The sequence below is a fragment of the Puma concolor genome, chromosome D3 (genome assembly GCF_028749965.1).
Source record: "Puma concolor isolate L17-30 chromosome D3, mPumCon1.1.hap2, whole genome shotgun sequence".
In the NCBI taxonomy this organism is placed as follows: Eukaryota; Metazoa; Chordata; class Mammalia; order Carnivora; family Felidae; genus Puma; species Puma concolor.
Genome location: NC_141678.1, coordinates 43981485 through 43995912, shown reverse-complemented (window position 1 = coordinate 43995912; position 14428 = coordinate 43981485). Strand labels below are relative to the sequence as shown.

The 14428-nt window shown below is 35.3% G+C and overlaps 1 protein-coding gene across 3 annotated transcripts in view; it reads left to right on the top strand.

Moving 5' to 3' along the window:
* The window catches only part of ROCK1 (Rho associated coiled-coil containing protein kinase 1), a 161476-nt gene extending 159116 nt beyond the window's left edge, over positions 1 to 2360 (top strand). For 2 of the 3 annotated variants that reach the window (XM_086682578.1, XM_086682576.1), the window contains exon 33: positions 828 to 2360. In XM_086682578.1, the coding sequence (XP_086538704.1) occupies positions 828 to 834 (7 nt within the window). In that variant the 3' untranslated portion in view covers positions 835 to 2360. The remainder of the gene's footprint in view (positions 1 to 827) is intronic. The other variant, XM_086682577.1, reaches the window with a different exon arrangement.
* Positions 2361 to 14428: the final 12068 nt, after the last annotated feature.

Here is a 14428-nt window from a genome sequence, read left to right as displayed (position 1 = left end):
CTCTTTTTTTTTAACTGATTTTGATAGAATTTTTTCAAAATATTTATATGATATAATAAACAACTGCAGGGCATAATTAAACCCTTTCCTGAAAAGAGGTAATAATGTCTTATTAAGTTCTCATTTTATACATTTTTATACATAAATGAGGCTCAGAGGAATCAAGCCACTTGGGCAAGATCACACAGTGAGTTAGTGGCATAGTCAGGGTTGAAACCTATTTTTATTTTTGTCCAATTCTGAAGCCTATGTTTTTTCTCCTATACCAAATACTAACTTTCCTAGAGTGTAACCCCTGTATTAAGAGGAACATTTTAATCTAGAAGCTGAGACCTAACACTGATTTGCATCTCTGCTAATGTCACTCAAGTCATCCAAGCAGACTTAAAACCATTTTTAATTCAACCATTTCTTCACTCCCTATTATTAATAACCAAGTCTAATTCTTTGAAAATGCCTAAATAGTTAAGCATTACACCTTCTGTATTCTTCACCCACCATACTACTCTAGTGTATTATCACCTGACTCCTGACTTATTTCTGTAAAATCCTGTATGACTGTATAGGACAAAGCTAGATCTAAAACTATGTAAAATCGAATTATAGTTTTGTAAAAAACAAAAGAACGCCATGTGTTTGAAATAGAGTAGAAGCAAAAAGAAGACAATACAAAGTGTATTTTTCCTTTTCCTATTTTCCAAATTGTATTAATCACATATAAAAATAATATTTACCTTTCTCTCTAAATTTGTTTCTTGAATTTTTAAACTGAATATATTTCTTAAATTACAATTTTTTCTTTTTTTGTCCCCCACCCCCCACCCCAGCAGTTAACCACGTGACCTAACGCCTTGTGGAATCATGTGGAATGCTACCTGATAAACCAGGCTTCTTTAACCATGCAGAGCAGACAGGCTGTTCCTTTGACACAAATATCACAGGCTTCAGGGTTAAGATTGCTGTTATTCTGTCCTTGCTTTGGCACAAAAGCACACTGAGGGTTTTTTTTGTTTTTTGTTTTAATTGCGGGTTTGCCTACAGGTAGATTAGATTAATTATTACTGTGTAATGCAAGTACAATTGGGGGAAAGCTTAGGTAGATATATTTTTTTAAAAAGGTGCTGCCTTTTTGAATTTCTAAGAAAACGCCTGTCAATCATGATAGAACACAGTTTTCCTCATATGAGTGAGAGGAAGGGACTTTCACTTTCAAGTGGAATGGCCAATCACTATGAAGATCAGCTCATGGAAGGAGTAAAGAAAATATCTCAAAATGAGACAACTGAAATTCTTTTAAATGACTTCAGTCTTTGTGCTCTTGCAAGACTATACAAAACTATTTTAAGAAAGCAGTGACATCACTTGACTTCAGTGCCCTCACTGTAGAATTTAAAAGCCTCACTTTTGATTGCCCATGATGGACTTACGGAGAATAAATATTTTACATTATGCTTTACAAAATACTGTATGTGTTTCAGCACGTTTATAGATTGAGGAATGGGAGAAGGCGAAAAAATGTTTTTTTTTTTACATTTAATCTATGCATTTTTGCCAAGCCATATTGAGTTATTTTACTACTAGAGACATTAGGAACTAACTGTACAAAAGAACCAAGTTTTAAAAGCATTTTGTGGGGTACATCATTTCTGTAATTGTATAATGTATTTCTTTGTGGTTTTAAGTGATAAAGACATTAAGTTAACAAACATATAAGAAATGTATGCACTGTTTGAAATGTAAATTATTCTTAGAACACTTTCAATGGGAGTTGCATTGCCCTTTTAGTGCCTTAATTTGAAAGAATTATTTTACTGCCATGACTAAATATAGAAATTTCAAAAGAACATATTTTCAAAAAATTATATGTCAGTGGGTTTTTCATTGATAATTGGTTTAATTTAAAATATTTAGAGGTTTGTTGGACTTTCATAAATTGAGTACAATCTTTGCATTAAACTACCTGCTACAATAATGAATGACTTTATAAAATTCTGCAAACTATGTAGGTTATATCAATATAAAATTATGACAATACATCTGTGATGTTTTCCAGTTAACATAGGAATTACCAGATAAATACTGTTAAACTCTTGTCCTATACAAGAGTTGATTCATATGGGCAGTATGATTTATTGTTTATTTTTTTAACCAAATACCTCCTCAATAATTTATAATGGCTTTGCAGTAATGTGTATCAAATAAGAAGCACTGGAAAACTGATTCGTCTCTAGGATGATATGCATGTTTCAAGTGGTATTGAAAGCCGCACTGATGGATATGTAATAATAAACATATCTGTTATTAATATGCTAATGACTCTGTGCTCATTTAATGAGAAATAAAAGTAATTTATGGATGGATACCTTTAATAATGACTGGTGTTTTCTCATGGCTGAAATGAATAGAAACCATGTTATAAATTAGTCCCTGACTGTATACCAATGTTTGTTAAATTCCATGCCTAGATTAAAGTGAGTTTTTAAAAGAAAATATCGTTTGGGCTTTAAAACAAGTTGTTACAGTTGAAATGAAAAGTCGGCTAATGTCTGTTGGGAAGCAATTTTCTGTAAGTCCCTTGCATTTCTCTACATCTTGTGACCAGTGGCTCTGACAGCCTTAGTTCTGGACTATCTTTACCAAAGATATTTGTATAGTGAACAGCCTTGGACAATATCATGTCTCTGTCAAGAGAAAAGCAGGTTGTTTACAGCCCAGTATAATAAAAGGTAATGTCTCCCTCCCGAGCAAAAGTTGGAATATTTTTTTGTACTCCTTAAAAAAGATTCAAATACCCTAAACTTCAGATTCCTCAGCTGTAATGCAAACCCACTGCGTGCTCAGCACCCCCTGGGCCACTCTGTATTTTTGGGGGGAGCATAGGAGAACTGACAGGAATGTGAAGCTCATGCTGCTTGCTGTATTGTTAGTATACAATTGTTTGGCTCTGTAAGGTCCTATAAAGTGCAAAGAACAGTTAATTCTAATTAGTTTAAGGAGACATGAGCATGGAACTCTTGAGAACTGACAGAGGCATGCCACAATGTGGAATCAGGTCAGCCAAGAGAGCTCCTTCTCTTCTGAGTTCAAAAAAACCACTCAATCCCAAAGTATACCAACATGGCAAGAACCAGGAGAGTGCCATGATCAGGAAGGCACACTACTGCTAATTCTTCACAGTATTTTGTTATGTCTGCTACAGTTCACACCAAGTTAGATGTTTTACAATTCCTGTTGCCACTTAATGAACCTTGTGTCCAGACACTGGAATCTCTGTCGACACTGCCTCAGAAAATCACTTTCATCATCTCACTTCTGCCTTCTATGGATACATCTGCTTTTCCAAAACTAAACCACATCCAGAATTCTAACTGCAAGGAAATCAGGGAAATGTACTTTCAGTTTTCTAGCCACTTTATTACAGGGAGATACACTAAGAGGTTCAGCATCAAGCCTGCCCACTCACCACTCCTGCAAGCCTGAACTGAGACCAGGGACGCTGGGCTAGAAAGAAAACAGTCACTGTCCTTATTCACAGGCTGGAAACTATGGGTCACTTGCCATTCCTTGAAGTTTCAGCTTAAAATGACTTGTGTACACTTCATTTAAAATTTAAAAAAAAAAAAAAAGAATCTAAACATGATAATCAAACCCTGCTTGATAAAATATGTTCTCAGGGGCACCTGGGTGGCTCAGTTGGTTAAGTGTCCAACTTCGGTTCAGGTCATGATCGCACACAGTTCATGAGTTCGAGCCCCACGTTGGGCTCTGTGCTGACAGCTGAAAGCCTGGAGCCGGCTTCAGATTCTGTATCTCCCTCTCTCTCTTTGCCTCTACCCTGCGCGTACTCTGTCTCTCTCACAAATAAACATTAGAAAATTAAATATGTTCTCATTTTCTTTTCATATCACTAGAATTTCTATAATAATCCAAATTTAGTAATCATAAATCAATGAGTTGGTTCTTACTGGGTTGCTAATTTGAGCTTCCAGTTTCTAATTTTCAATTTGTAACTTCTACAATTCTTCCTGTTAAGAAATAAAGCGCAACTACTAGCAGCCATTTGAATAAAGACCATGTTTTTTTAAAAATTAGGTGATTGCGAATGGCATTATATACTACCTACTACACTTGCTTTATAACTCTGTGGTATCATTTAATGAACATGTAATTCTGCCATCCAACTGGAAATGAATTTTGTGTATGTGTGAAGATCAAAGGTTTTTGTTTTTTGCTTTTTCCTCTATATGGATATCGAATTGGTCTTACAGTATTTATTGATGACTATCCTTCCCTGTGTCATAAACCAGGTGACCAATCTGTTTCTCTATCCTTGTGAATATCACAGTTTTAATTACCGTAGTTCTGTAAAAAAGATAGCTAGAGTGTAAGTCTTCCAGCTTTGTAGTTCTTCCAGATTGATGTGGCTCTTCTTGGCCCCTTTACATTCCCATATAAGTTTTAAAACATGTTAATTTCCACACACACACACACACACACACACACACACACACACAGACTCTGCCAGGATTTTAATTGGAACTGCATTCAACCTATAGATCAATTTGGGGAAAATTAACCTCTTTAAAATTTTATCTTCTAGTCTATGAACCTGGTAAGTCACTGTACAGAAATAAAACAGATATTTGCAGATGTCCTAATTTCATATGTAGAAGTCTAAAAATACAGCATTCATATTCAGTGAATGTTCAAAGGCCACTGGAAACAAGATAAATGTACAAAAATAAGGTTTTTTTCTGTATACTAGCAACAATTACTGAAATGTTTTTAATATTTACAAGAAAATAAAAACCACTTGAAAGATGTATAAAGACATCCAAGAAAATTGTAAACCATTCACAGAAATTAAGGGAAGAACCTATATAATGATTGTTGAGTATTTTCACATAAGATTATTAAAATAAATGGTCATATTCTGAGGATCTATTTAATGAGTTTTCTTTTTAATCCACAACTAGAAATCTTAACCACAATTGTTTTATGTTTACTGCACAAATCAACTTCTAGTTGTATATGTCTGTATAAAGCTGCACTCAGTGCTCTAGGTATATTTTATCTCAAATATCTTGTAGCATTAATTTTTTTTAGCAATCTTTGCAATGAGCAATCTCTGCTGATTGTAATAAATTGAAGAAATGCAAAAGTGCATATAGTAAATACTTGTCTGCCCTTCTTAAACCTCACCCCTACCCCACCAATTCCTTAGTAGGTTATCTTAAGAATATATGTAACTTGGACTTTTGTGAATTATGGAAAGACTAACAATTCTACTTAACATGAAGAAATCCCTGAAGTACACAGAAATTAAATATCTCGTCTTTTTCATCAAATGTTAATTAATTGTTGGAATAAACTTAACCAAGGAGAGGAAAGATCTATACCCAAGCTATAAAGAACTGATGAAAGAAATTGAAGAAACAAATGGAAGGATATACCAACCTCATGGATTGGAAGGATTAATATTGTTAAAATGTTCATACTACCCAAAGCTATCTAGAGATTTAAAGCAATTCCTATCAAAATACCAACAGAAGTTTTCAGAGAACTAGAACAAATAATACTAAAATTTGTATGGAACCACAAAGACTCCACCCCGACCCCCAAATAGCCAAAACAATCTTGGGAAAGAACAAAATGGGAGGTATCACAGTTCCAATGCATACTACAAAGTTGTGGTAATCAAAATAGTATGGTCTTGGCACAAAAATCAATACATAGATCAGTAGAACAGAATAGAGCCCTGAAATGAAACCATGCTTATATGCTCAATTAGTCTATGACAGTGGAGGCAAGAATATAATGGAGAAAAGTCTTTTCAACAGATAGGAAAACTGGACACTTTCTTACACTATACACACAAAATTAAAAACTCAAAATGGATTAAAGACTTAAATGTGAGACCTGAAACCATAAAAATCTTAGAAGAAAATGTAGGCAGTAATTTTTTTTTTTTTTTTTTTTTTTTTTTTTTTACATCTACCATAGCAGTGTGTGGATAAGTCTCCTCAGGCAAAGGAAACAAAAGCAAAAATTAAGTGTTGAGACTATACCAAAATAAAAAGCTTTTGCATAGCAAAGGAAATTGTTAACAAAATGAAAGGCATCCCACTGAATGGAAGAAGACATTTGCAAATGATCTATCCAATAAGGGGTTAATATCCAAAAAATATAAAGAACTTCTACAACACAACCAAAAAACAGTCTGATTAAAAAATGGACAGAGGACCTGAACAGACATTTCTCCAAAGAAAACATATATGCAGATGGCCAACAGACACATGAAAAGCTGCTCAACATCACTAATCATCAAGGAAATGCAAATCAAAACTACAATGAGACATCATCTTACACCTGTCAGAATGGCTAGAATCAAAAAGACAACAAGTGTTGGTCAGAATGTAGAGGAAAAAACTTTTGTACGTTGTTGGTGGCAGCTACTGTGAAAAACAGTATGGAAGTTGCTCAAAATAATTAAAAATAAAATTACTATATGATCCAATAATTTCACTACTGGGTATTTACTAACCAATAGTTAAAAAGAAGGAGGAGGAGGAAAAAGGAGGAGGGGGAGGCAAAAGGAGAAGGAGAAATCCAAAAAGATAAAAACAGCATTATTTACTATAGCCAAGATACAGAAGAAACCCAAGTATCCATCCATAGATGAATGGATAAAAGGTGTGTGTGTGTGGTTTGTGTGTGTGTGGGTGGGTGGGTGGTGGAATATTGCTTGGCCATAAAAAAGAATGAAATCTTTACATTTGCAACAACACAGATGACCTAGAGAGTATTATGCTAAGTGAAATAAGTTAAAGACAAATACCATATTGTTTCACTTATATGTGGAATCTAAAAACAACAAAACGAAAACAAAAAACAAAACTCTTAGAGAACTGGTGGTTGCCATAGGGTTAGGTGGGTGAGGGGATAGGTGAAATAAATAAAAGAAGATTAAGAGGTACAAACTTCCAGTTATAAATAAATCACAGAGATGAAATATACAGTATAGGGAATATAGTCAATGATAATGTATTAATGTTGAATGACGACAGATGTTGACTACACTTATGAGCACTAAGTAATGTATAGAATTGCTGAGTCACTATTTACACCTGAAACTAACTTTGTATGTTAATTTTACTTCATTAAAAACATTATGAATTGTCATATGAGAACATGACACTATTTCCCGAGCCATCTTCTTTCCCATAAAGTACTTTGAGACATTGAAGTTATAAGGAGAAAAAGTGAAAATGTTTAGAAATGTGTGATTTAAAGCTCTTGAATGCGGTAATATTTATATGTTGTTTAATCCTGTATCTGTATATTTCTATCTATATCTCTATATCCATATTTATATCTGTAGGTTTACACAAATTACTGTATAGAATGATTTAGCCATTAAATTGAATACAATGTTGGGGGTGGGGGGTTCTGGGTGGCTCAGTCAGTTGAGCTTCCAGCTTTGGCTCAGGTCATGATTTCACAGTTGATGAGTTCAAGCCCCATGTCAGGCTCTGTGCTGACAGCTCAGAGCCTGGAGCCTGCTTCAGATTCTGTGTCTCCCTCTATCTCTGCCCCTTCCCTGCTCGTGCTCTCTCTCAAAAATAAATAAACATTAAAATAATAATAATAAAAGAGGCTCACTTTAGATTCACATGTAAGACACACATAGGTTAAAAATGAAGGGATGAAAAATTATATCCCATGAAAATAATAACCAAATAAGAGCAGAGGTTTCTATATTTATATCAGACAAATAGACTGTAAGTCAAAGCTATAAGAGACAAAGATGGTCATTATCATTATATAATGATAAAAAGATCAATAGAAAGATATAACAATTATGAGTATATATGCACACAACATCAAAGCACTTAAATATATAAAGCAAACATTAACAAATGTGAAGGGAGAAATAGCAATACAGTGATAGTAGAAGACTTCAGTACCCCCACTTTGATTTATGGGTAAAACATCCAGACAAAAAATAATAGATAGGGGCTCCTGGATGGCTCAGTTGGTTAAGTGGCCAACTCTTGATTTCAGCTCAGGTCATGATCTCACAGTTCATGAGATTATATAACATTATGGATCCAATGGGCCTAATAGATGTATACAGAACACTTCATCTAACAGCAGCAGAATACACATTCTTCTCAAGCACACATAGAACATTCTCCAGGATAGCTCATATTCTAAAAGAGAAAACAAGTCTAACAAGTCTAACAATTTAGCAAGATTAAAATCATCCCAAACATCTTTTCTAAACACAATGGAATGGAACTAGAAATTAAAATGTAAGAAGATGAAAAAATTCATAAATACATGGAAATTAAGTAACACATTCTTGTGGGGTGGCTGGGTGGCTCGGTTGACCATCTGACTCTTGATTTCACCTCAGGTCATGATCTCAGGGTCATGGAATCAAACCCATGCTCATTGTGGAGCCTGCTTAAGATTCTCCCTTTCTCTTTCTCTCTCTCTCTCTCTCTCTCTCTCTCTCTCTCTCTCTCTCTCCCTCTCTCTCTCTCTCTCTCTCTCTCTCTCTCTCTCCCCTTCCCTCCCTCCCTTCCTCTCCCTCTCTCCCTCTGCCTTTCTCCCCTGCTTATGTGCTCTCTCTCTTTCTAAAATAAAAAATAAAAATAAAAAATAAAACGTCTAAAAAATAAATGAATAACCCACTCTTGAATAACCATTGGGCCAAAGAAGAAATCAAAGAGAAATTAGAAAACAAAAAATAAAACACAACCTACCAAAAACAGGATACAACAAAAGTAGTAATAAGAGGGAATTTTATAGTGATAAATTCCTACATCAAAAAAGAAGAAAAATCTGAAATAACAAGCCAACTTTACACCTCAAGGAACATATAAAAAAGGAAGAACCGAAGGCCAATTAGAAGTAAAGAAATAATAAAGACTAGAACAGAAATAAATGGAAAAAAATTTTTTAAATAAAATGGAAACTAGAAATTAGAAAATTTTACAAAACCAAGAGCTTTCTGAAAATGCTCATAAAGATAAGCCTTTAGTAGGGCACCTGGCTGGCTAGGTCAGTAGAGCATACAGTTCTTGATCTCTGGGTTGTGAGTTTGAGCCCCACATTCGATGTAGAGTTTACTTTAAAAGAAAAACCTTAAAAAAAAAAAAAAAAAAAAAAGGACAAGCCCTTAGGTAGACTAAGAAAAAAGAGAATACTCAAATAAAATTGGAAATGAAAGAGGATATATTACAACTAATGCCCCAAATTAAAAAAAAAAAAAAATCAGGGACAATTATTTGTAACAAACTGGATGATCTAGAAGAAATAGATAAGCTCCTAGAGACAAACTATGTACCAAGACTGAATCAAGAAGAAATGGTAGCCTGGAAGAGACCAATAACAAATAAGAAGATTGAATCAGTAATAAAAAACCTCCCCCCAAAAAACTCCCGAGTACCAGATGGCTTCACAGTTTAATTCTACCAGGCATTTAAAGAGTTAATATTAATCCATCTTAAACTGTTGGTTCCAAAACATTGAATAGGGGGAAGGCTTCCAAACTTACAAAGCCAGCATTACCCTGATACCAAAGCCAGTCAAAGACACCACAAGAAAAGAAAATTAAAAGCCAATATCCCTGATGAATATAGATTCAAAAACCTTAACAAAATATTAGCAAATTGAATTCAATAGCACATTAAAAAGATATATATAATTTATCCTTGGGATGCAAGGATATTCAACATATGCAAATCAATCAATGTGATACACAACATTAAGAGAATAAAGGATAAAAATCACATGACCATCTCAATAGATGCAAAGTATTTGACCAAACCCAATGCCCTTTTATAATAAAAGCTCACATTAAGTAAGTTACTTCACTGAATAAGAAATTTACTTCAACACAGAAAAGGCCATATATGAAAAGTCCACTGCTAACATCATATTCAATGGTAAAAAACTGAAAGCATTTCCTCTAAGATCAAGATAAAACAAGGATGTCTTCTCAGTGTAGAGCCTGATGCAGGGCTCAATGCCGGGCTTGATCCCATAACCCTGGGCTCATCACCTGAGCTGAAATCAAGAGTCAAATGCTCAACCAACTGAGCCACCCACTCTTGACACGTCTCTTCAACATAGTAGCAGAAATTTTAACCAGAGAAATTAGTCAAGAAAAAGAAAAAAAATCTCTAAATCAAAACAGTCCCATTTACAAAAGCATCAAAAATAAAATATTTAGAAATAAAACTTAACCAAGGAGGTGAAAGATTCGTACACTGAAAACTGTAATACATTGATAAAAGAAATTTTAAAAGACACAAATAAATGAAAACACATTCTATGGGGCATCTGAGTGGCTCAGTCGGTTAAGTGTTTGACTTCGGCTCAGGTCATGATCTCGCGGTCCATAGGTTCGAGCCCCGCGTCAGGCTCTGTGCTGACAGCTCAGAGCCTGGAGCCTGCTTCAGATTCTGTCTCCCTCTTTCTCTGACCCTCCCCTGTTCATGCTCTCTCTCTGTCTCAAAAATAAATAAATGTTAAAAAAAAAATTAAAAAAAAAAAAGAAAACACACTCTATGTTCATGGATTGGAAGATTTGGTATTGTTAAAATGTATATCGAATCCAAAACAATCTACATATTCAATCAATGACTATCAAAATACTAAAAATATTTCCTATAGAATTAGAAAAAGCAATCCTAAAATTCACATGGAGTCACAAAAGACCTCAAATAGCCACAGCAATTTGAGCAAGAAGACAAAACTAAAGGAATCACACTTCCTGATTTCAAAATATGTTACAAAGCCAAAAAATTATGTCTATATCTATCTATCTATCTATCTATCTATATCTCCAGTAATCAAAACTGGTGCAAGCATACTGGTACAAGTATGGTAAAAACATAAAAATAGACATATAAACCAACGGAGCAGAATAGAGCCCAGAAATAAATCCATGCATATATGGTTGGCTGATGTACGATAAGGATGCCAAAAATGTATAATGAGGAAAGATTGTCTCTTCGATAAATGGTGTTGGGAAAACTGCATATTCATATGCAAAAGAATGAAATTGAACTCAATTTACACCACATATAAAAACTCAAATTGGATTAAAGACTTACACATAAGAACTAAAACTATAAAACTCTTAGATGAAAATAGAGAAGTTTCTTAACATTGGCCTTGGCACTGATTATTTTGGATATGACAACAAAAGCACAGGCAACAAAAGCAGAAAGAGACAAATGGGATTACATCAAACTAAAGCTTCTGCATGGGAAAGGAGACAACCAATGAAGTGAAAAACAACCTATGGAATGAAAGAAAATATTAAATATTTGCAAACTATCTGACGAAGGGTTAATATTCAAAAAATATATAAAGAACTCATACAATAGTGAAAAAAACAACTTGTTTTTATTTTTTTAATGTTTATTTATTCTGAGACAGAGAGATAGAGTGGGGGGGTGGGGGGTGCTGCAGAGAGAGAGGAAAAGAGAGAAGCCCAAGCAGGCTTCTCACTGTCAGCACAGAGCCTGAAGTGGAGCTCAATCCTATGAACTGTGAGATCACGACCTGAGCCGAAATCAAGAGTTGGATGCTCAACAAACTGAGCAACCCAGGTACCTCACAAGTAACTTGATTTTAAAAATGGGCAAAGGGCCTGAATAGACGTTACTCTAAAGAAGATATATAAATGGCCAATAGGTGGGGCGCCTGGATGGCTCAGCTCCAGTCATGAACTCACAGTTGAGCCCTGAGTTGGGCTTTGTGCTGACAGCTCAGAGCCTGGAGCCTGCTTCAGATTCTGTGTCTCCCTCTCTCTGCCCCTTCCCTGCTCACACTCTGTCTCTGTCTCTGTCTCTCTCTCTCTCAAAAAATAAACAAACATTAAAAAAAGTAAAAATAAAAAAAAGATAAGTGTCAGTGAGGATGTGGAGAAAAGGGAAACTTTGTACACTGTTAGTAGGAGTGTAAATTAGTGAAGCCACTATAAAAACAGGTATGGAGTTTCTTCAAAAAATTAAAGATAGAACTACCAAATGATCCAGCAATCCTGCTTCTGGTATATATCCAAAGGAATTTATATCATTATCTTGAAGAGATATATTGTTCATAATAGTGAAGACATGGAAGCAACCAAAATGTCAGTCAATAGATGAATGGATAAAGAAAATGTCATATGTACATATAATGGAATATTGTTCAGCCATGAAAAAGAAAGAAATCCTGCCATTTGTGACAACATGGATGAACCTGAAGAAAATTACGGTAGGTGAAATAAGCCAGACACCGGAGAACAAATACTACATGATCCCATTTATATGAGGAATCTAAAGTAAACTCGTAGAAGCAGAGAATAGGATGATGGCTACCAGAGTCTAAGGAAGGAGGAAATGGGGAAATGTTGGCCAAAGGGTATAAAGTTGCAGTTATGCAAGATAAATATATCCTACAAATCAGAATAGTGTTTATAGTTAACAATACTGAACTGTATACTTAAAAATTTGCCAACACGGTAAATATTATGATGTTCTTATGACACATACAGTAAGTAAAGAAAGACGGTAGGAGGACTCTTCTGGAGGTGAGCAATGTGTTTATGGCATTGTAGCATTAATTGTAATGGTTTCATGTATGTATAGTCTCCGAATTCATCAAGTTGTATACATTAAATCTATACAGCTTTTTCTATGTCAATCACACCTCAATATAGTGGCTTAAAATATATATGTACCTTTTGATAGGGAATTTCACTTCTATCAATCTCATTGAAATGTTTACACATATGCACCAACATATACGTGCATAAGGAGATGCAGTGTAAAAGTACAGTACCAAGATATTAGTGTCCCTCATCATTATATTTGTGTTTCAGGGCCCCCTAGAACATTTCTCCAACCCAGGCTTTATCTTGACTGGTCTGTGTCCCTAAAAGAAAATTCAGTGTTGGATGGTATAAAGGATAAGCAAAGAGAGTTGGTCTTCTAAATTAAGGGAGGTTGAGGGTCGTCTAAACCAATATTGGGAAGGAAGGTGGGGAGGGTGAGAAGGAGCCTGCAGAGGGTCCAAGACCCCATGGGGATCTTGTATAGAGATTGTACAGGGATGGCTGTGTGAGTACCAAAGATGACTGGCCATTGAGAGCTCAGGCTCTGGGGATAGTTTGAATGGTAGCATCTAATCTAGGTAACAGAAGAATTAGCAGTATTAGGGGCAATCACTGTGGATTAAATTCCAGATTCCCTCCCATTTTTCTGGATCAAGATAAGTTCCTGGATTCCAGTGCCACCTAGTGGAGATAGGCAAAGACCCCAAATAATGACTGATATTAGAGTGACCCTAAGTATTATTTAAATGTTTATTTTTATTTATTTTTTGAGAGAGAGAGCACACACGAGAGTGGGGTTGGGAAGAGAGAGAGAGAAGGAGAGAGAGAATTCCAAGCAGGCTCCATACTCAGCGAGGAGCCCTATGTGGGGCTCAATCTCACAACCGTGAGATCATAACCTGAGCCAAAATCAAGAGTCAGATGCTTAACCGACTAAGCCACCCAGGTGCCCCAGGAGTGACCCTACATTTTTATTGTACAAGCTGGGATACCTTTGAAAGAGAAAGGGAGTTATACCAAGACAATCAGTGTAAACTGATCATACTATCAGTATCATCATAGTAATAATAAATGTCTTATCTACTTTGGAAAATAGGAAAAATAGGGGAATTTATACAGGCATACCTCTTTGTATTGCACTTCACAGACACTGCATTTTCTACAAATTGAAAGTTTGTGGCAACTCTGCATCAAGCAATTCTATCTATGTCATTGTTCTAACATTTTTTCACTTCATGTCTCCGTCACATTTTGGTAATTGTCACACATTATATATTTTTTTCATTAGTATATTTATCATGGTGATTTGTGATAAGTGATTTTCTTTTTTTTTTTTAAGTTTATTTATTTTGAGAGAGAGAGAGAGTGCATGAGCAGGCAGGGGCAGGGGTAGGGGTTGTGCAGAGAGAGAGGGAAAGAGAATTCCAAGCAGGTTCTGTGCTGACCATGCAGAGTCTGACACAGGGCTTGATCTCACAAACCATGAGATCATAACCTGAGCCAATATCAAGAGTAAGAAGCTCACCCAACTGAGCCACACAGGTGCCCCATGATTTTCTTTCAGTGATTTTTTGATGTTACTATTGAAATTGTTTGGGGGCACCATGAATTGCCCATATAATATGGCCAACTTGATCAATGTGTGTGTTTGGGGCACCTGGCTGGCTCAGTCAGTAGAGCATTGCGACTCTTGCTCTTGGGGTCCTGAGTTTGAGCCCCACGTTGTGGGTAGAGATTATTTAAAAATAATAAGTGAATAAAATAAATGTGTGTGTTCTGACTGTTTCACTAACAGTTCTTGAAGGAAAT